The following is a 23,566-nucleotide window of genomic DNA, read 5'->3' as shown; positions in this document are numbered from 1 at the left end:
CTGTAACTCTATAGATATGTTCTTTTATTTTAAATCTTTTAAAATTAGTTTTCATTGTAATGCAGTTTGTTTGCTGCTGATGAGAGCTTACTCATTGGAACATGTGTACATCATACAGGAATTTGCAATGTGATAGAAAGGAGTGATATATTATCAACCACAGAAAATGCTCGACACAGTTTCGCATTTTCCCGCGGTTCTTAGCCTCATCCGTAGGTCAGTTTTATGTCGTCAGCGCACTGTTATTACCTATTAAAAAATGGAAGACCAACTCTATTTCATGGAGTTAACTATTCTATTTGCTGTCACATGTTTCTAATAGGTGTCGAAAATTGAAGTTATTTGAAAACGAAATACACCAACGCACTAAACTGGAGAATCAGCAAGAACTGTTCTGGTCTTCTTCGCGAGGAAAACGCAAAGTGGTTAGTTCTGACATCTGATTGGTAGGGACTGTGTTTGAGTTAAACCCCTGGAGTCAAACCCCAGCGAGTCTGGACAAAAAGAAAATAACAGGAAGTCGGTAATCACTCACTTTATTATAGATTAACCGTCGGTATAGCGAAGAATATGTGTAGGCTGCTTTATAACAGAATTGATTCAACTTTCCAATTAAACATTATCAATTATTGCAGGATCACGACATAAAGATGGAATAGAAATTTCTGAACGCGTTGTAATTAATGCCTTCAGCTTTTCCTCAAATTGGTAAATGCAAGGCTTTCTGGGTAGATTAATAGTTTTCTTTCAGAAATCATGAGTGATTGCTCTATCAAGGTGAACATTAGGATAAAGGAACTCACCAACTAGAACTTTTCAAAGAAAGTCTGCGGTGCATAAATTTCATCAATATGACATTATTATACAATAGTTGCTTATACATAGGGCAATATCATGATAAATTGACTGCCCCGGGGGCATTGATATTGCCTGAAACGTCGACACAGGTGAGGGTATGTCGATGTTGTCGGCAATATTACACTACCAATAATTTACCAACGTTAAAGCTGCATTAGCTGTCAAATCTGTTCACTTTTGATTCTACTGAATTTTGCTGATAAAATGAAATAATTTTGTAGTAATGCAATAGGCCCTTTTGTGCTAGTGTTGGGGTAGTCGATGAGCATGCGTAGAGCATGCTCAATATACACTTCCGCGAGGAAAATTCTTTTGTTCTACCCAAGCTCTACCTCGCGGAAGTGTATATTGAGCATGCTCACCAGAATGCTAGACGTTTCGTAACCTGGTCGTTTCGTACCAGGTCGATTCGTACCTCAATTGAGACGTTTCTTACCTGGGTAAATTTCAAAGTGGAATGTTTCGTACCTGGGTTAAATTTCATAGTGAGATGTTTCGTACTTGGGCAAACTCTTCCCGACATAAGGCAAGATTGTGAAGACATGGTCATGTTTATTAGATATATTGAACCATTAATATATCAGCTGACCTTTAAAAGTTTTCAAACTGCACTGGCTATGGTCATATTTTTCAAATCATTTAAATGAATCTTAAAGGTAAGAGATAATTCAACAGAAAATAACTGTGAAGGAGCGTACATTAACGTAGTAATCTATAAGGACCCTCTAAAAATAACAATTCTGTATGTTACACAATAGGTACTAAACGTCTCTGTGTGATATAACCTAGGCACGAAACATCCCACTTTGAAATTTATCCAGGTACGAAACGTCTCAACTGAGGTACGAAACGACCAGGTTACGAAACGTCCTGCACCCGCTCACCAACTTACCATAAAAGGGTCTATTGAAGTAATAAATGTCGATGATACCTTCAGAATATTGTTAAAACAACGTGTTTTTAATCAAAGAAGTTCGATAGCTCAGATCTAATTATTTTTCGCCATTACTTCCGAAGATTGCCGACAGGACATTCACCTTGGTTAAAAATACTTTAACCTTGGTAAAAAAAAATAACAAAAAACAGATACACAGGTAAGCACGTGTCTTGTTAACAATTCTTTTCATCTATTTCTTGATTAGTTTTCAAATAAATAATGACAGTTACTGACCATATTTGTGCCACATTATATCACAATACAAAAATTTTAAAAGGATCTGTGCATTATATTCGAACTTTTGTCTTTTATGGCTTGAATCCAACGGTCTTCCTTGCCATTGATTACCACTTGCGCTTTGCAATCAGATTTGTTTTTTTTAAAAAGTCATCCTTTCCACAAATGCGTGGATTAAGGTCACCAGAAGTCACATGCATAAGGATTTATCTAGGCCGATTTTTTGTCTTGCAAGACAATAAATATATAGACACATATTTCATGTATTTGGCACATTTTATTTGTGGATATCGAATGAAATTATACAGGAAAAGTACAATTTGGTAGAAATAATTCAAAGTTAAGGTATACTTCAACAGAAACAAAAATTTACGAAAATGACAGCTAATGCAGCTTTAAACTAACACATTTCTATTTTGTGCTGAAACTGTACTATTGAAATGGCTATTAATGTAATTTGCATAATTTTTATATTACTACACCACATTAAACTGCAGATCGGTACCGTGTCTACTGTCATAGCTTCATAGCTTCAAAGTTCTAGCTATATATAAGATCAAAATGTACTACTTAAATATCATACACATTTGTTCTACGTGTGTTTTTTTAATCGTATGATGATGGGAAGTTTACATTATTAGTAATCAAGAGAACCAAAATTCTACCGGAAATCGAAAGAATGTCAGTAATTCAGGGACAGAGACCAGACATGGAAAACGGACACCACAAAGAACATAAAGTAACTAAAATAATACATACAAAGTAACAAAAGTAAAAGAGCAATTCGGACTCAACTTAAGACTGGGAACACCTGCTTTTCCGGAAACAACCACCGAGTTGCTTATAAAAGTCAAGTTCGGGGTACACGAAAGAGGAAAGGAAAACTGACACGTTAAAAAAAAATTATAAGTAAATGACAGTACTGTAACAACTGTAAAAGACAGTACTGTAACGTCACTGTAAGATACAGTACTGTTTCAGTAGTCATTACAACATTACAGTTTCAATACAAAATAGAAATGTGTTAGTTTAACGTTGGTAAATTATTGTTAGTGTACTAATTTATCGATAATGCCTACAAAAGCAACTATTGTGCTTATTTCAAATCAGGCATTACTGTCAGGTGATGCCCCGTGCATTATCATGCGGAATTTAATACCATATAACCATGTTTTAACCAATATTCTTCCCTAACATGAAATTAATATGCATACTATGGCAAATAACTATCATGAATATTGACCGAAAATGGTCAATTGCCGATAAATAATGTTCAGGTCCCTAAATGATACAGTCATAGAAATGACTGATTATAAAAAAAATAACCTCCTTAGAAATCAATATAAAATTAATAGTATACTAATTTCTTTCGATAGCAACAGTTATGACTGAGAGTGTTACATTCCACTGATGACCAGAGCTTTGGTGCTTTATTATGTATACATTTTTAAATCCAGTAAATCTTATTTTCAATACTAACCCCAGCCCTTCCACCCCCGGTGCAGTCTAAAACGCCATCATTATTTAAATCCTCGTTACAGTTTATTCCAAACAGTTCGTGGACAGAATAATGTCTCCACAATTCCTTTCCAGTTAAGCCGTCTAAAGCCATCATTCCTCCAAAACATGGACGTTTCCCATTGAAATAAATATCACATACTATATCGGACACAAAATATCCATCAGCACCTAATGAAGAAAGCATTTTCAGATATGAAGTATTTAATGTTCTACAAATGGTAATACATCGTGGACAAGTACATGAAACAATGATCATTTACTTCTCACGTAGACAGCAGCTAACGGGTGTACGTGAATATTTTAGAATACTGTCAGTGTGTCTACGTTAGTGTGTTACTTATGTCCATATGCGATAGTTCTTATGAAATGATCACTTGAACAAAAAAGTAAATTCGAAGGAAAAAATTAAAAATTCAAAATAGATCTTTTTTTCTAAAAAGACATATATGTAATGACAAAAGTTAATATCATCTACGTTGATAGTATTGATAGCAAAACTTAGTACTCATGCACGTTAAATTAAAAATATGCTGAAATTACCTACAATATATTTTTGACCCTGATTTATGTGTTATTCTATAAACAAAACTGTTAATATGTTATAATTAAATTTGATTTGTATGGTTTGCTCTCTAGTAAACCTGTTTTGATTGATTGATTGATTATTAGGGTTTAGCAGCAATATTTTAGCTATATCCAGGCGATGAACATGAAATGGATGATAAAATGAACATGAAATGATGATAAAATGAAAAAGGGATGGGACATAAGGATAATGGGGTCGACGACAAATTTTGATTGCCACTGGAAGTAGGGAGAGGTGGGTAGGGTCGGACAATTTAGCCTCCTATCGCCGAGCCGAATTGTTCCTAAACCGATAGAAAACTACAAAAGGGTTCTTTAACGTGCGACGAACGTGGCATCTTTCCCAACACCTTGCACCACTATGGTTTGTGGTCAGGTTTTCCGTATCATGGCATGACGACCCCAGCATTTAATTGCCAATGGTATCCCATTCTACCGCCTGGGGCACACAACCGAGTTGCTTTGTGGGCAGAGTGCCCTAGCCCCCGGCCAGGGTAAACATATTTTGAATAACCTGTCTTGTTGCTGTGACGTCATTATCTTTGATTGGTCCGCGCTCCGCGATCAAAACACAGTAGTTATCGTTTTGATTATGAATCAATAATTAATACGTTCGACCACAAATCAGCATGGATCTTGACATTAAGCGGGAAAAATCTATAGATGAGGTATTAATCACCATGGATTTTGACATTAAGCGGGAACTATCAACAGAAGATGTAGTAAGTCACTGAGGATCTTGACATTAAGCGGAAGCTAACATTAGTAGAGGTAACAAATCACCATAGATCTTGACATTAAGAGGGAACAATCTATAGATGAGGTATAAATCACAGTGGATCTTGACATTAAGCGGGAAATATCATTAGAAGATGTATCAAATCACTGCAGAATTTTGACATTAAGCGGAAGCTAACATTAGAAGATGTATCAAATCACTGTGGAATTTTGACATTAAGAGGGAGCTAACATTAGAAGAGATACCAAATCACCATGGCTCTTGATATTTTGCGGCAACAGTCAACATAAGAGGTACACTATCAAATCGCTCTGGATCTTGACATTAACGGGGAGCATCCATTTGAAGAGGTATCAAATAAGCGTGCATATTTATATTAAGCAGTAGCAATCTAAATTAGAAAATGTATCAAATCACCGTGGATCTTGAACTCATGACATGCGTTGTTTATTTTGTGTAATTTTGTATTCAAAGAAATTAAAAAGGATATAAAGAAAGCAATAACATTCGAATAGCGTTAAAAAACCTCAAAAGGTGCAATTTCTTACACTTTACATAGAGAACTGATATAGTCTGAGGTTCATCTGTTTTGTATTCATGGTTGTATTTTTGTTTTATTTTAGTTTAAAACTTACCTGTACCGAATCCGAATACAATGTCTAACACCCCATCTTGATTTACATCAAGCAATCTAAAAGATGATTCAGTGTTTAATTTTGGAAGTCCTACTGTCCAAACATCTTCTACTTTTATGTTGTTACATCCTATCAAATTGTATGTGGCATCATTAGATACTTTATTCTGGTTTATTCCTTTCACATTGGCACCTTTGTTATTTCCATTGAAATAGAAAACTAGAAGTGTTATCATACATCCAATAGATGCTAATAGACAAAAAAGGCAAATTACTGGTTTTACGTTTTTCCTATTTCTACACGTGCAGTTCTCACATCTATATTTGGAGTACTTCTTTATTTTTAGACGGTTTCTAGGATACATTAAGGGTTTGGATGAGTATTTATCTATGTGTATACCTCCTTGAATAAATACCTCGTCTTCCTCATCTGAATAATATTCATCGTCGGTTTCATTATTAACTCCGTCAGACGATGCACGAAGTCGGCCGTTACTCTGGCTGTCCGAGGAACTCCGAACCCTGTTTTGTCGATGGCTTTCGGTGGCCAATGGGATATTTCCATCATACCTACAGTCAGAAGAAGCGATAAGTTCCCTGTCGACGTGGGAGTCAGAAGGGACCAGCAGGTTGCCATTGGTTTGCGTATAGCCATTCTTACTTTTAGTTCCTCTTTTGAAAAGTACTTCAGTTTCAAGACTTAGTGACATTGGCTCAATCCTGTAAAATAAATAACAGGTTAGATCAGAGATTGTAAAGGAAATAACAAAAATAAACCGAAATTTTGTCAGAACAAAAATACTTTCCTTAGTAGGTGAAGTGCCAGATATAACTTATCATATCTATTGAGAGATCTATGTTTTTAGGCAAACTAAGGCATGCCTGACGGACGGACGGACTGGCAAACAGGAAAAAAAACATTTACTAGATACCCCCTAAAATTCTTGAAAAATTGCAAATATACTCGAGTATTGCAGTGGCTAGAGTATACCAATGGATCGATGAACTGGGCACTGGTTAACGGTTCAAAGAAATTTCCCTTTTTTCTCTCGTTAAATATAACATGATTTTTGTAATTGTTATCTAGCTAGTTGATTGTGCAAAACAATTGGCACAAAAATTGTTGTTGGTTAATAAACGTCTAGTCGATAGAAGTGATCGTTAATTTAGATATAAAATTTCAAAGCCCTTGGCATATTCCGAGATTTCCATTTACACTGGGAATATCGATCGAAACATTGTGACAAGATCTGCCTACGTTCCCCTGAACGGAAGCTCATGGTCTTTAGCTAACAGTAAATATGTCACAGATAATTAATCTACTAAGATTTAGTGTTATTAACTGTCATACTTTGAATTCAAAATGAAGAATAAATATTTCTATGAATAGGATTTGATTTACAGCATTGACAAAAATACAAGTCCGTATATTCCATGGTTGTATTTGATTTACAGCATGCTAAGAGCATTGACAAAAAGTCCGTATATTCCATGGTTGTATTTGATTTACAGCATGGTAAGAGCATTGACAACAAGTCCGTATATTCCATGGTTGTATTTGATTTACAGCATGGTAAGAGCATTGACAAAAAGTCCGTATATTCCATGGTTGTATTTGATTTACAGCATGGTAAGAGCATTGACAAAAAGTCCGTATATTCCATGGTTGTATTTGATTTATAGCATGGTAAGAGCATTGACAAAAAGTCCGTATATTCCATGGTTGTATTTGATTTATAGCATGGTAAGAGCATTGACAAAAAGTCCGTATATTCCATGGTTGTATTTGATTTACAGCATGGTAAGAGCATTGACAAAAAGTCCGTATATTCCATGGTTGTATTTGATTTACAGCATGGTAAGAGCATTGACAAAAAGTCCGTATATTCCATGGTTGTATTTGATTTACAGCATGGTAAGAGCATTGACAAAAAGTCCGTATATTCCATGGTTGTATTTGATTTATAGCATGGTAAGAGCATTGACAAAAAGTCCGTATATTCCATGGTTGTATTTGATTTACAGCATGGTAAGAGCATTGACAAAAATTCCGTATATTCCATGGTTGTATTTGATTTATAGCATGGTAAGAGCATTGACAAAAAGTCCGTATATTCCATGGTTGTATTTGATTTATAGCATGGTAAGAGCATTGACAAAAAGTCCGTATATTCCATGGTTGTATTTGATTTATAGCATGGTAAGAGCATTGACAAAAAGTCCGTATATTCCATGGTTGTATTTGATTTACAGCATGGTAAGAGCATTGACAAAAAGTCCGTATATTCCATGGTTGTATTTTGATTTACAGCATGGTAAGAGCATTGACAAAAAGTCCGTATATTCCATGGTTGTATTTGATTTACAGCATGGTAAGAGCATTGACAAAAATACAAGTCCGTATATTCCATGGTTGTATTTGATTTACAGCATGGTAAGAGCATTGACAAAAAGTCCGTATATTCCATGGTTGTATTTTGATTTACAGCATGGTAAGAGCATTGACAAAAAGTCCGTATATTCCATGGTTGTATTTGATTTACAGCATGGTAAGAGCATTGACAAAAAGTCCGTATATTCCATGGTTGTATTTGATTTATAGCATGGTAAGAGCATTGACAAAAAGTCCGTATATTCCATGGTTGTATTTGATTTACAGCATGGTAAGAGCATTGACAAAAAGTCCGTATATTCCATGGTTGTATTTGATTTACAGCATGGTAAGAGCATTGACAAAAAGTCCGTATATTCCATGGTTGTATTTGATTTATAGCATGGTAAGAGCATTGACAAAAAGTCCGTATATTCCATGGTTGTATTTGATTTACAGCATGGTAAGAGCATTGACAAAAAGTCCGTATATTCCATGGTTGTATTTTGATTTACAGCATGGTAAGAGCATTGACAAAAATACAAGTCCGTATATTCCATGGTTGTATTTGATTTATAGCATGGTAAGAGCATTGACAAAAAGTCCGTATATTCCATGGTTGTATTTGATTTATAGCATGGTAAGAGCATTGACAAAAATACAAGTCCGTATATTCCATGGTTGTATTTGATTTACAGCATGGTAAGAGCATTGACAAAAAGTCCGTATATTCCATGGTTGTATTTGATTTATAGCATGGTAAGAGCATTGACAAAAAGTCCGTATATTCCATGGTTGTATTTGATTTATAGCATGGTAAGAGCATTGACAAAAAGTCCGTATATTCCATGGTTGTATTTGATTTATAGCATGGTAAGAGCATTGACAAAAAGTCCGTATATTCCATGGTTGTATTTGATTTACAGCATGGTAAGAGCATTGACAAAAAGTCCGTATATTCCATGGTTGTATTTTGATTTACAGCATGGTAAGAGCATTGACAAAAATACAAGTCCGTATATTCCATGGTTGTATTTGATTTACAGCATGGTAAGAGCATTGACAAAAAGTCCGTATATTCCATGGTTGTATTTTGATTTACAGCATGGTAAGAGCATTGACAAAAATACAAGTCCGTATATTCCATGGTTGTATTTGATTTACAGCATGGTAAGAGCATTGACAAAAAGTCCGTATATTCCATGGTTGTATTTTGATTTACAGCATGGTAAGAGCATTGACAAAAATACAAGTCCGTATATTCCATGGTTGTATTTGATTTACAGCATGGTAAGAGCATTGACAAAAAGTCCGTATATTCCATGGTTGTATTTTGATTTACAGCATGGTAAGAGCATTGACAAAAATACAAGTCCGTATATTCCATGGTTGTATTTGATTTACAGCATGGTAAGAGCATTGACAAAAATACAAGTCCGTATATTCCATGGTTGTATTTTGGGCGAAAGTTAAAATTTCAGATCTGTCCTTGTGTCATACTATTTCTTGTGTGTATAGTATAAACAAAAGACCCAAAGGCTTTGGGTGTGAGCTAGCTCTGTAAGTAGGAGACAAGAAACCGTAATATGATTTATTGCGAATCAGAAGTCATGAATCTGGCTGCATTATCTTACTATGTACTGATTGTTTGCACGTTTCCCGACTATAATGCTCTTTTCGATTATCTTTCTTGTTAGATATACTCTTAGTAAGTTGGAGAAATTGCTTTACATCATTATCCTATAAATCCTTGTACTTTCTGTATTAATAAGTACTTATAACCACAAAAATTACTATTCATAAATAAAAATACAAACTTTTAAAATAATTTCTCGAAAATTTAAAATATACAGACGATCTATCGTCACATTTTTTTTTATAAAGCATTGCTATTCTCATGTCTCTACGGCTGTTTCGTACTTTTGACCCCTAAAATACCCACGTTTTTATTCGGCATTCAGATTACTTCAAGTATAAACAAAAAGTCTCTCTTAAGATTTAAAAAAAAACAGACATGAAAAGACTGAAATGAAACGCCTGTATTAAATAATCAGTCCTAGTTCATGCCGAAAAAAAATGGAACAAACTCGCAGCTTGGTCTGCCTATGGGGTTAATTCATACGCCATCCACTTCATCATTTTTCATGCAACAGCTACTATTATTTTTTCAAAAAAATAATTCTCATCATCTGCATGTTTTCATGTTTTTATCTTTAAGTAAAACGGTCTTTATTTTTTGGCATAGTCGCACTTAGTAGTTCTACGATATCAGTTAGTTCAATCGCACTTCAGTCAATATGTGCGTGCTCTTTAGGTAAAAAGCATATTGTACGTGTGTTTTTTTTCACATTCTTGTGACTATTGGTTTTAAGGAAGCTTTTTGTTTAACCAATTTACTTATAGCACCAATAGGTTTTGAACAAGGACAATTAGTTTCTAGCAGTGTTAAAAAAGCTCCAGTTATATAATTTATCATTTGCTGTTTTTCGTTAACAATGCATCCTTTTGTCATTCGTTATGTCGGCATATTCAGAAATATACAGGGTTGGAAATTAGAAGGGGTCCGCTTGCCAATGACTCAAAGAATCTGGTGTTTGCTACTAAAATTTCTACTGTTATTGTAAAGAACAATAGATATTTACAATAATTTTAGTTTAAAATCCTGATAAATATGTGGTTAGTATAGTGATGGTTTGAAACAACAAGGAACTTCCTTCTTGAACTTTGTGTTAAATAATCAAGCAACCATTTATCTTGTAAACTAACGCTTCAATTTCTATGCTTTCAATGTGATACCGCATGATCAAAATCTCTCAGTCAGTATGATAGATACCAGATTGAATCCATGTTTCTTTTGACAAGTTTTATATGCCTAAACTTTGTCTCTGCGAAGTTTCCCCACATCCCTACATAATTCTTTACAGAATTTTTGTTCCCAAAACTTCAGTCTCATTTGCACCAAGAGTATTTCCTGAAGGAAAAATGTCGATCGTCGGAATTCATTCCCTAGAAAGGATCAAGAATCATACCATGCTTGACTTGACAGCAAACTTACCTTTATGTAGTTATATATTCCAGTTTTAACACCACAGAGAAACCAAACATTGATTGGAATTTATCCGAGGTTTCAGTGATTCGATACCATTGTCTAAATACACTACGATTACCGAGTATATCTAATGACAAGAATATGCCATGTTCTGATAACTATGTATTTTGTTCTGTCAATAACTTCTTATACAAACAAATCGATTACTACAATTCTTACCTATTCTATAGAATATCTTCTTCCACGGAGTTTCCAGTTGGATACATGAATGAATCGTATTTTATTTACAGGGGATGGAAATTATCATAAATCGATACTAACTCGGCAATATTTATAGTTTCAATCCACTAGAATTACCTCCGTTATCTTAATTAAACACGTTAGCCTGATAATGTTCGTCAATATTACTGCAAGTTCCGTTCAATTGGGCACAGTGTTGGGCAAGTATGTTTCCATAATAATACAGTTTTCTTCATTTGCCTGTATACGATGCAACTATAAAACCTTCAGGGACTCATCACCCGTTATCTGGACATAACTAAAATTTAGGTAATAGGACTGTATGGTGTGTAAGCCTATCCAAAATAAAGGCTCCACCTATAAAGTGTCATGCAGGGACTTATTGCTGTTTTTAATAGTTCCAGTTTTTAATATTCTATTTCTCATAAAACGGAAACACTGCCGGATCGATCGATTATTCCACGACAAAAATACATCAAAAACATAAGATACCAAATCTCAGTATTAACAAATCTCCCTAGACCCCTGTAACCTCGTCTTTCTTCTAGAGCACTGCTCAATATATGTAGTATAAACGTATTCATTTTCGAGGTTGCTAATTTTCACGTATTCTTTTAATCAAGTGAGCATATTCGCGGGCATCAAAAGACATGATTTTAGCCCTTTTCAGCCCTAAATTCGTATTTAAAACATAACCCCCAAAAACAATCCAAGTATGACCTTTGAAGTATACAACATTGTAGTACCATATGCTTATACTCGAGTCATAATTTTGTGCAATGCTTGTTTTTCCTTACTTAATTCCCAAACAGAACTATAACCACCAACTTCAGTACCCACATTCCTTTAGTAGTATTAAATCGCATTTTTTTTTTGTGGATGTATAAAAAACATGCCACACAACATGCATTGGTCCAAATAGACAAATAGCAAAATTACTCCCATAACACGAAAACGTATATAAATAGAAAATACTGAACATCAAAAGGGGTTTACATGAGTAGAAATAACCAATATATCTAAGTTTCATGGAAAATGCTTTTGGCGTTTTTAATTTAGTTCGAAAACGAGAGATTGTCCCATTACTCTAAAAACATAAAATCTGAAATATGCAAAATTGAAAAGAGGTCTCACATCAACAGAAAGAAATATTTCACCAATACAACGTTTCGTGAAAATTAGTGGAAGCGTTTTTGAGTGATTGTGCTATTTGTTAACGACGGATGGACAACGGTATACCACACTGCGTCCCTTCTAGCAAAACGGACGTATGATAAGCATTTAAAACAAATATAATAAATTACTTGGGTGGTGCACAGGTCAATGTAACCACATATAATGACACCTGAGCAGTAGAGGCAACTTTTGCCACAGGAAGCTAAATTCCCCGACTTTTACCCACCTTTCCCTATTTCCAGTAGCAATCAAAATTTGTCGACTCCATTATCCTTGTGTCCCATCCCATTTTTCAATTCATCATCATTTCATGTTCATTTTATCATCCATTTCATGTTCTTCGCCTGAATATAGCTTAAATATTGCTGCTTGGGAGTTAAACCCCAACAATCAATCAATCAATCGTTTAGATTGTAAATACTAGTTAAACAACATACCATTCTGATCAAATAAAGTAGCAACAAACATTCTTTGAGTATTACATGTCAATACAAAGTCTCCTACCGAAATGAATTTCTGTTGAAGAGAACAGAATGCTAACTTATTGCAAAATTTGTAAACGAAAAAGTGCGGAAAACGTCAAGTCGTCATTAATTTTCTAAGTCCAAGGGCCATAACTCAGCAAAACTTCAACGGACCGAAACAATTTTCGAACTTGATCTGTGAACTTGCCATGGTAAAGCAATGTACCAAATATCAAACAAATATCTGCAAGCATGACGAAAATAAGTTTGGAAAACTGAGTTATTGCATGCATTCTCTAAGTCCAAGGGCCATAACTCAGCAAGATACGAATGGACCGGAACAAAATTGGACCAAAATCTGTAACTTGCAATCGTAAAATGATGTACCAAATATCAAACAAATATTTGAAAGCATGACAAAAAAGTCCGGAAAATGGGTGCACGAATTCATAAGTCAAAGGGCCATAAGTCAGCACAAAGTCAATTGACCGGAACAAAATTGGACCATGATCTTTAACTTGCCATGGTAAAGCAATGTACTAGATATCAAATAAATATCTGCAAGTATGACGAAAAAAAGTGCGGAAAACTTATTTGACCGGAGTGACGGACGGAACGTGTGCAAAAGAACGAAAGTCGCCGGTAGGGCACCAATATAGAGCTTCGCAGAGAGCAGCATGATACGACCGCAGCATGTTGAACTCTGTTCAATTTTGGCAAATGAGGACACAATATTTAGTTTTTGACACACTTAAGCGTTCATTGTGGTCACATATATATGTACAGCTCAATAATGGGGAAAAAAGTTAGGCTTTTTGAAGGAATCAAATAACAAAATTCATAATCGGATCAAAAACAAATAAAGCTTTCGCCGAGCATAGCATGATATGTCCGCAGCCAGTTGAACTTTATTCCCTTGGGGCAAGTGTGGACACTTTATTAGTTTTTGACAGATTTTCAGTTCATTATGGACACACAACCTATTGGATACAATATTGCACAATATTTTGAAATTAAATTAAACTATTAAAAAATGTTCTGTTCAGGGTGCTTTCACCGAAAATCCCATTTTTCATTTTTTTGATGAATTCTGACAACGAAAATCGCCAAAATTAATCAAAAGAACTCCTGAAGTATAAATTGTGATAAAACTAAACAGAAATTCCAAAATAAGCCACATAAATACTCTAGTGGTCTTGACATTGAAGAATATGTCAATTTAATCGATTTTTCGGCGGGGTAGGAGTACATTAAGTGTTACTGCAACTTTCTTGGTACCATTGTAAAGCTGAGACATTGGGCTACATGATGATACATACATATGTAAGTTTACTTCATTTTGTTGAGAGAAGAAGTCCGTATAATAAAAAAATTAAAAAGTGGGTTTTTGTCTCAACTGGGTATATGAAGTAGCCAAAAAATATAAAAAAAACTTCAGCTTATTTTTTGGCGATAAAAAGATTCGTAAATGGGAGGTTTAAGGGTACCTGAAAATCACATTTTGGTTGATTGGGGGGGGGGGTCAAAATTTTGTCGATCGATAACCTAAACCTCCATGTTTTAACTGGAGTTAAATAGTCCAATTCTTTGAAGAAAAAAAAACTTTTTTTGGCTCCTTATTACATGACGTTTGAAACCATACCCCCACCACCAGTTCAATATCTGACCGTTTTGTTGTTTGGAGCCTCGTGGTAACATTTCACAAAGAGCAACCCACTAATATTCAAGTTACTGAACGAAAACAATGTGTCTACGACTCTACGGACGACAACAAAGACGACGACACGGACACCTAGTGCATTTACCACTAAACGACCGCAATCGTATTAAGTTAATTTTTGGGCATTGTCCAATTTCGTACCCCTCAACTCCAAATTCGTTAGAGAGAAAATGTAAAAAAAAATAGAACAGAATTTGAAAAGAAACACATTGACACCTGAATCATCAAAATTAGATTAGCAATCAACTTTCTATTATCAATCCTAATGATAACACTTATTTCCCCTTTTTAGATCCTTATTTTCAATAGGGTTGGGGCAAAAACGTAAAAACTATAGGGCCCTAAACCATGTCCCTAGGTATTCAAATTATTGTTAATAAAGTTAACAGACGCCATGGACCCCGACGACGATTGGGTGATACCATAATACGACCAAAAATATTTTTTTTTTATTTTAATTTACTAATAATAAAACGTTTTACTGTAATGGTTCAATATAGAAACCCTGAGCTATTTTATTCAACATACCAAAGTACCCAACAATTCGTGTTAAAATTGGATTTAGTGTGGATCAAGCCATTGAATTTTGAAAACAAGAGACAAGTTGAAAACTCTAAATAAACAATTAAATTAACCATCAAAGATTCCAAAGAAATCCCATAGAAATTGACTAGGAAACATCGATTTGATCGAAGTTTTAGAAAATGTTACTAGTTTTTGTTGCTATTCAATTACTTAACAGTTAGGGTCATAACCCAGCCCTCCTGCTGTGGTATGGTATGGAAATTAAACGTTCAATTTCTGTTTTCATACAGTAGAAAAATAACGGATATGGTGAATCGCAATAAATGCACCAGCGTATAACTTAAATACAAAATAGTAAATGCTTTCAGACATCACCAAACAAGTATGAAATCGGACAAAACATTTTTAAAAGTAGATTTTATGGGTTGTGGTCCCTTTGACACCTTTTAACTAGAAAGCCATAAGATTTGAAAAAAATGCAGGCAGGGATTTTCATAAAGAATCCAATCAAAAATGTTCGAAATCGGGCCAAAATTAAAAGAACTGATTTTTTGGGGTATAGCCCCTTTGACCAAATCGGACCAAACAAATTGGTGTGGCCCTTTTGACCCCTTAAAACTGTAAGAGATACTAGTGTCTGAAATCGGACCAAAATAAATTATTTTGAGGCTGGACGCTTTTCACCCTTTACAATTCGAAAACCGCAAGAGATAAATCTGAATGTATTACGCAGACAGATTTTCATAAGGAATCCAATAAAAACTGTTGGAAACTGTACCAAAACCTTTTAAAAAATGTTCTTTTTATGTATCTGATTGACCCCTTACAACTCGAAAACCGTAAGAGATATCAGAAATCTGAATGTAAAACGAAAGCAGGGATTTTCATAAGGATTCCAGTTAAAAAAAATCAAAACCAGACCCCCCCCAAAAAAAACTACAGGCTCCAGAGAGCCCACCTGGTCAATAAGTCGTTTCAGCCTTCTAAAGCTAAAGTCTTGCATTAATGCTAAGTTTAGTTTAAATCCTTTTAGTAGTTTCAGAGAACATTTTCGAAGTAGAAAATGTAAAATAGGGGGAAAAATTCATTTCAGGACCCATAACTCATTCATCCATCAATGCATTTTTCTGAGAATTTCGACATAGTTCCATCCCATCGTGCTGAACAATTTAACGCCTCTGCCAGATTTCAGATATACACAACTGCTCAGAGTTATTTACACAATTAAAAATACCTAAAAATCAGTTCAAAAAGATCAAGAGTTCCTTGTTACAACGGAAATAAACTGAACACAAATAACACAAATGTACAAACTAAGGACTACCAGCAGTTAACGGACATGTCAGATTTTCATTTCAGGACCCACATAAAACTTATTGGATACTATATACACTGTGAAGTCAGCCTTATATCTTGACTTCCACTCAAGAGTTCGGTGGTTAAGGAAACTATACACGACAACCACAATGACTTTTCATTCAGTTTTTTTCAACTATCTGTGGCAACATCCCTTCAGCACGTACAGTGCTAGACTTCTTACAATTCGGCTTCGGCAACAGGGTTATGTTGCTACAAGATTGAAGTGAAGTCATCACTACTGAAGTTTTATGGTCGTCATCATGAACTGCCGAATCGTCAAGTGTATCCATTTGCACCTCGAGAACTGATTTACTTAACCTGTCAACAGTTTTCCTTTCCCGGACTTGTTATCAGGTGTTTCTAGCAAAGCAGAGGACACTTACCCTTCTGGTGCACCTGGTCCATGCTTCAATTTATTTGTAAATAGAGTCTGAGCTGCTCATTTACTTTTGTTGCTTTGTACTATCATTTCGGTTATTTCATGTTCTTTGTTGTGTGCGACTGTTTTCCATGTCTGGTCTTTGTCACAGGATTATATTCTTTAGATTTCCGCTCGAGTCTTGGTTCCCTTGATTACTCTTTCACTTATCCCTCAATGGATCTTTCTGAAATTTTCAGCATAGGTCCATCATTCATGCTAAAAAATTTATCCAGCCAGATTTTAGCTAAACCCAACTGTTTTTGAGTTTTTGGAAAATTCAGCAATTTGTCCCTACATTTTTTAGTAATAGCCGCCATATCTTTCGCCAGATCAAAAATCCGCACAAATGGATTTTTAAACAAGCGGCTCCCAGGACCCTGAATTGACCACCTGGTTAAATTATTGCCTTTCAAGAGCAATAACTCTAACAAGGAGTCGTTCAACAATTTTGACTCCATGAAGACTTTGGTAGAACTTATAAGGATCATTTCATCAACTGAAAGTTTCATTCTATCTATTATAGTTTTCAAGATATTGGCTGAAAACTGCTAAAAACAAAATTTTTTGCCTATCAAGGGCAAAACTCTTACATGGAGTCGTCTGACAACTTTGATCCCTTTGAGACTTTTGCAGGCCTTATAATAAGGATCACTTCAGCAAATGAAAAGATATTAGCTAAACCTAAAGGTTTTGGAGATATATGCACTGAACTACTGCCCAACCCCCTGTTCTATTTTTAGTAACAACGGCCATGTTTTTTAACCGATCAAAAATCCAAACATTCATTTTGTTCAGGATACTCTAAAAGACAAGAAAACCAACTTTCACTAAATTCTGTACAGTAGTTTTTGAAAAAAGATTTTGAGAGTAGTAACATGAAAAACAGCAAAAACCTTCCAAAAAGGGCAATAACTCAAACATGGATCAACAGATTTTCACCAAATTTTGACAACAGATAGATCTCTTCATGCTGAAAACTTTTAACCATGTCAAGATTTGGCTAAACCTAACGGTTTTAGAGATATACGCAAAATTCTGCTGTCTGACCCCTATGTTCTATTTTTTAAATGGCAGCCATGTTTTTTAACCGATCAAAAATCCAAAGGGTCTTTTTGTGCAGGATACTCTAAGGAAGAAACTTTATAAGTTTCATGCAAATCTATTCAGTAGTTTCAGAGGAGATGATGTTTGAAGAAATTGTGAACAACGGACACCAAGTGATGGCAATGGCTCACATGGCCTAAGGCCGAGCGAGCTAAAAAAAACCTTTAGAACATTCATGCTAACTTTGGTTACAATCTGTCCAGTAGTTTCAGACGATGTTTGAAAAAAGTTAACAGACAACGATGACAGACGATAAAAACATAGTGATGGCAATGGCTCGCTACCCCTTATTTTAGCATGGCCAAATTTTGTACCCTTTTAAATCAAAAACCAGTTAGGGAACAGGTTGATATCTGAATAATAAAAATTGGATCGACAATAAGATTTTTTCTATGAATTCTAATTCTGGCACATATTTTCCTCCTTTTGATCCTCATTTCCAGAAGGTGAAGGGCAAAAACCTCCATAAACTATAGGACCCTCCAAGGAAAATGTGTTAAAAATTTTTTTCTATCTATTCTAATGATAACACCTATTTTCACCCTTTAGTCCCTTATTTCCTAAAGAGGTGAGGCAAAATCATCAGAAAACTGTAAGGCCTTCCACCTTGTTCCTAAGAACAATGTGTTATAATTTCAAAAAGATTGGATAAGTTTTCTTAAAAATCTTAACAGATGCCAATGATGAGGACAGGGTGATACCATTACATGACAGAAAAATATTTTTGTGGTCATATAAAAATCAAAGCTTGAAACTTAATCTGTAACTTGTCATGGTAAAGCAATGTATTAATTAGAATACCTGCTATCAAGATATTCAGTGTGGGGCAGAAATTATTTCATAAAGAAGCTTTCCCCTTTCAATCAAAAGACCAGTACATTATCTGCCCTTCAAAAAGCTTTTAACTTAGAAAGTCAAATGCAGGTTAAACATGAATATACAACACAGAATAAATGACCATTACAAATCAAAACCATATATCTCTTCAGTCTTTTATTTTACACCGTTTACAACAGTTTGGGGATTTTTGAGGATTTTTCCTTCACTTGTGCAGCAATTCTGTCTAAATCTTTTCTGCCTTGAACAGTTAATCTTCGGCCCATGTTGTTGTTGGGGTCTTTCTCCACAAGTTTTAATCCCTCTAGAGACTGCAGAACTTTACGTGCAATACTGGATGAACTTCTGCAGAAATGGCTGGGAGCTGTTCCATTACGTTTTCTACCTATAATGTTTAAATCAAGATATTAATAACATAAAAACACTTCAACAACCATTACATGTATATGTATTCTAAAACAACCATTACATGTATTCTAAAACCAGACTGGAAACAGACGTAATAATTTAGACTCAGATATAATGGTACACAAGAAAACATCTGTAATATTACATAAATATGGTAGTTTTGAATGGGCCACTTTACATGTACATGTATATGCAACAAATTTCTAAATAAAAATGTATTAAATTAATATCTATTATCTCTAGATGTGCCTGTCTAACTGTATTTATGTAAATACCAAAATATTAAATGAATATATCAAATGAAGCTCATGCAAATTTGAATTAGAAACAGCAAATCTTCAAAGGCTTTTTTTCTCTAATCGTCCAACACTGATCTATCTATTGCATAGAACACTACATTAGGTTGTTATATGATATACGGCATAAAAATCATAAATTACCTCCATAGATTTTTGTAAAGGTGCTGACCCCAACAGGTGACCTCATGTATAAGTGACGGCAAATGGATGCTGAAAAATTTTTTTTTTATTTTATTGGCAATTTCAACTATTTCAGATTTCATTGTTCTTTAACATTTTCATGTCAGCTAAGTGCATACATTCACTAAACCCCATACATGTCAGGACCTATGTCAATACTTTTGGAGCTACAGATTACAAACAGGGTACAACATAAGGTGAGAAAAAAATGGACTACTTCAATATGCTTAAAATGTAGAAAAACTAAATAAAATTTGTTCATAATACACATTGCACATCATCAGGGGTCGTGCTGGGCTTCACCAATGTCGCAATTTGCGATTTTTTATTTTATCTGGCGACAAAAAATAGCCAGTTTTTCTTGGCACCTAGGTTTTGTATATTGAAATTTACCAGAAGTTTATCAGCAAGGGATATTCTCTCCAATTAAACAATTGTGTTGACACCTGGTCAGACTTAATTGACTATGACCAACTGAAGGCAATTAAAGGTAATTAGACCAAGCGACTGGACTGACAATATCCTCATAGGAGGTGTCAATCAAATGTAAATATATTATTGACCCAATCAAAACTCTCATCATCTGGTCAAAGGTAAACACAATTAAGGCCATGTGCACGTAGCTACATACAAGTTTCACAGCCCTATTTAACCATGTAATACATTCAGAAACAGACTTACGTAATAACAGAATAAATTAAATCCAATTAACAATGATTATCCCATCAGGAAGTGTCTAAATACTTCAAAATGAAAGAATTGATAAAAGAAAATGGTTGACATTTGTTTACACTTTTGCCATGTAACTTTTTTGGCGGGAAAATCGATAAACAAATAGAATGGGGATTCCCAAAATCTAATTAAAGAAATGCTATTCAGATATCAAGATAATTAAACAGGGACACAATTAATGGTCCATGGTACAAACTGTAGTTTGATAGAAATTTTATCACTTGAAAAAAAGAATCAAGTTTGTTAAAAATAATAAAAAAAAAGTAAATTATATTGTATTAGGTAAATTAGACCATAAAGGGCAACTTAGGAGAACATGCATGTTTTAAAATCAGGGACTGTATGAGAATAGTAATATAGTCTTTGATGGAAGTAAAATACCTGTTTCTGGAGTAGTACTTAATATTTTATGCATATGAAAGTGACTGACTAGAGCTAAAAACCTGCCCATGCATCAAGAGTGAATCATGGGTACAAGCATGTCATGAATGGAGAATTGACAAAGATAATTCACCAGTGAACTTAATACTGCCTTTTTTTAAAAAGTATAAATTTTTTTGGTACCCTTTGGCTCTAATTTCTGAAAACAGGCGACACAAAGTAGATAAATGACAGAACTACAGTACAAATGTAGCTGAGCTATAAATTGAATGTTAACAGAGCAATTTCAACATGACAAATAAAAATGGATGGATTTTAGACATATATGCGAACTATCATTACCACAGAAGTGGAGTATACCTGCACGAATGTAGTACCAATCTTCATCATATGGAGCTAATTCCTTAAATCTGCCAAGTTTAACGATGATCGACCAATCAGGTACCTTCATCTTACCAGACCTTCAAGCACAGAACTTTATCATTAATTTATATCTTGAACTACATGAAACAGCTAAAAAATTAACACATAAAAGGCAAAATGGATTTTTCTCATTATTCTTCATTTACAGGACTATCTGAACACCACTGGAGACTTTTGAAAGCTAAATCATATTTTTTTCTATTTAACATTATTGTTCTCAGGATAAAAACCGAAAACTCAGGGAAGAAACTTTGTTTTACCTTTATATGACAATGACTCGACAAATAGTAATCCCATAAATTTCACCCAATGTAGACTTTTGCAGGCCTAAACATAGGTTTACTTTATTAACGGGAAGTTTTTTGGTATCGATTATGGTTTTTCAAGAACCTTCAACACAAAAACAATCCGAAAACTGAATATCGATTTGATTTTCAGTTAAAAATATATTTTAAAAAATTCAAAATCCTCACTTAACAATGGTTTCATTTTTATCAATGACAGTGTTTTGAAACTCAATTGTAGTTTTATTTCTACTACCCATTTTCCTTTAAGAACAAAAAATTCATAAACCAAAAAAGCCCAATACTGACCAAACTTGCACCTTAAAGCTGTTAGTATCAATGTATATCTAACAATTATTCATCGATGATGATAATATTTTAACTGATATTACAACTTACTTCTTCAAAAAGGCGGCAAGTGCCTTAGTGTAATCATGTGGATCAACGTCCTTGACTGAGATACCCATATCTGCAAAAAGAAGTTGTAAATAATTAGTCATATACTTCTATAAAAGTATCGTATCACTTAAAATAGCTTAATCTTCATATAACAATGCCATTTAAATATACCAAAAACAAGTAGAATGTGGACACAAGAGGCCCTTGATACCCTAAAAGTTAATTTGGTTTTCCGTCTACAGGGCTTGCGTATCTTTGGTTATGAATGCTTTCAAAAGTGTAAATTCCTCATAAAAATAGAGAATGGGACTTATTCAACTCATTCAACACACAACCAGTAATGTGTGCTGATACCAATAAAGCAGCAGGTTCAAAGATTTGAGAGAATTACAATTGCTTTTTTTTTATGATAAATAACAAACATTTGTATCTTTGAAAAAGATACAGTATGAAGGAGGATTATATACTACAGAAGACTGAATAAGAATCAGGTGATCTATAGATATTTGTTGCACCAGTCTTCAAAGTTAAGCAGTTGTCCACAGGCTTGTCAAAATGGTGGTGGCCATGCCTTAAAATTCTTCTAGACACACAGCTTTGTCAGTAGGCAATTAGTGGTGAAATTGGGGCCATATTGGTCAAAAGGTAATAATGAACCTTAAATATGAGTTGACACTTAAAATCAAAACGACAAATTTTAGTGATTGAATATCCCCCCCCCTTTTTACGTGTATGGGCCAAAAAAGTGATGTAGATATACATGTCATGCAGGTAAATAATTAAAAGAATTAGTATAAAGGACATCCAGAAAGGCAGCTTCCGAAGCTGGTGGGACCAAATTAAACATTCTATTTATCTTGCGTTCGTTTTAAATGACTTATCTTCATTTTTTCAATTATGTTACTCTGACATTTCAAAACATATTCTTGACCGACAGTATAAAAAATAAGCTAGACATGATGACCGACGAAATTTCCTTTCCACGTGATAGTGGCTTAATAATGGCGAAAATAAGTCGTTTTTTAAGTTCCAAGTTTTCTATCAACTCATACGTTCCACATCTAATAATTCAAGTGTACATGTGGTCCGAATTGTCATCTACTGACCAGAGTTGAAAGGCTGTTGAGGGCTAAAATATAATTTTAATATTCTGTCAACAGAACAACGTGCTCACCGAATTTTTATGGTATCGAAAAAGAGGCTTAACAATGGGGGATAATTCGCGATCTTGTCAATTCGTCCCAAATTATTGACTCGCTTATTCGTCCCCTAATGTTTTATTTTACCAGCATACTACTTGACTCCAACTGTATGGCATTACTAATAAAAATTAAAAAGAGAATATTCTATAGGAAAAAATTAACACCATACTCAATTATCAAATGTACAATATAGACATTTGATTGACTCCGTTTAAACCAAAACACATGTTGTCAAAAACAAAATAAAAACGAAACGAAACGAAATTAAAATGAAATTTTAAATCATCACGTATTGTTTTGTAGTAGTGAATAATTAATCTTTATGGAAATGCAGAAAGAACAAATTGTCGCATATCGGCGGATTATGATTAGCGTCTTTAAAAGTTTTTAAAATACTTAAAAATTTCTCGTAACTTCCGAGGTTCAGCGCCATTGGCGCTTTAATGAGTACTAAGTTAAAGGTTTGAACTACTTTTGAAAT

General features: G+C 34.3%; 2 protein-coding genes across 3 annotated transcripts in view; both read right to left on the bottom strand.

Annotated features, from left to right (window-relative positions):
• LOC148615585 (uncharacterized) overlaps positions 1–11,270 on the bottom strand; it is a 31,160-nt gene extending 19,890 nt beyond the window's left edge. Inside the window, exons 1-3 of one of the 2 annotated variants that reach the window (XM_088581961.1) lie at positions 11,151–11,270; positions 5,513–6,231; positions 3,513–3,721 (exon numbers count right to left, since the gene is read on the bottom strand). In XM_088581961.1, the coding sequence (XP_088438087.1) occupies positions 3,513–3,721; positions 5,513–6,221 (918 nt within the window). In that variant the 5' untranslated portion in view covers positions 6,222–6,231; positions 11,151–11,270. Of the gene's footprint in view, positions 1–3,512; positions 3,722–5,512; positions 6,232–10,937; positions 11,106–11,150 lie in introns of those variants that run through there. The other variant, XM_088581962.1, reaches the window with a different exon arrangement.
• Positions 11,271–18,918: 7,648 nt separating this feature from the next.
• On the bottom strand, positions 18,919–23,108 carry LOC148615584 (small ribosomal subunit protein eS19-like). Its single transcript, XM_088581959.1, has 5 exons — positions 23,058–23,108; positions 21,884–21,953; positions 21,138–21,238; positions 19,626–19,694; positions 18,919–19,162 (listed from the first exon to the last, which is right to left on the bottom strand). Exons 2-5 carry the CDS (start codon positions 21,949–21,951, stop codon positions 18,948–18,950), a joined length of 453 nt encoding a protein of 150 aa, XP_088438085.1. The 5' UTR covers positions 21,952–21,953; positions 23,058–23,108; the 3' UTR covers positions 18,919–18,947.
• Between the last annotated feature and the right edge of the window lie 458 nt (positions 23,109–23,566).

Source organism: Perna viridis, chromosome 5 (genome assembly GCF_037379345.1).
Source record: "Perna viridis isolate PV_CMFRI_1.1 ecotype Kerala chromosome 5, ASM3737934v1, whole genome shotgun sequence".
In the NCBI taxonomy this organism is placed as follows: Eukaryota; Metazoa; Mollusca; class Bivalvia; order Mytilida; family Mytilidae; genus Perna; species Perna viridis.
This window is presented reverse-complemented; position numbering and strand designations above follow the sequence as displayed.

Bases quoted from the DNA above. Each gene is read 5' to 3' on its own strand.
- LOC148615584 (XM_088581959.1), bottom strand. From the start codon at position 21,951: ATGGGTATCTCAGTCAAGGACGTTGATCCACATGATTACACTAAGGCA. The intron at 21,239-21,883 runs GTAAGTTGTAAT...CTGTGCTTGAAG, and splicing joins CTTGCCGCCTTTTTGAAGAA to GTCTGGTAAGATGAAGGTAC. The intron at 19,163-19,625 runs GTAATTTATGAT...TAAACATTATAG, and splicing joins CTTTACAAAAATCTATGGAG to GTAGAAAACGTAATGGAACA.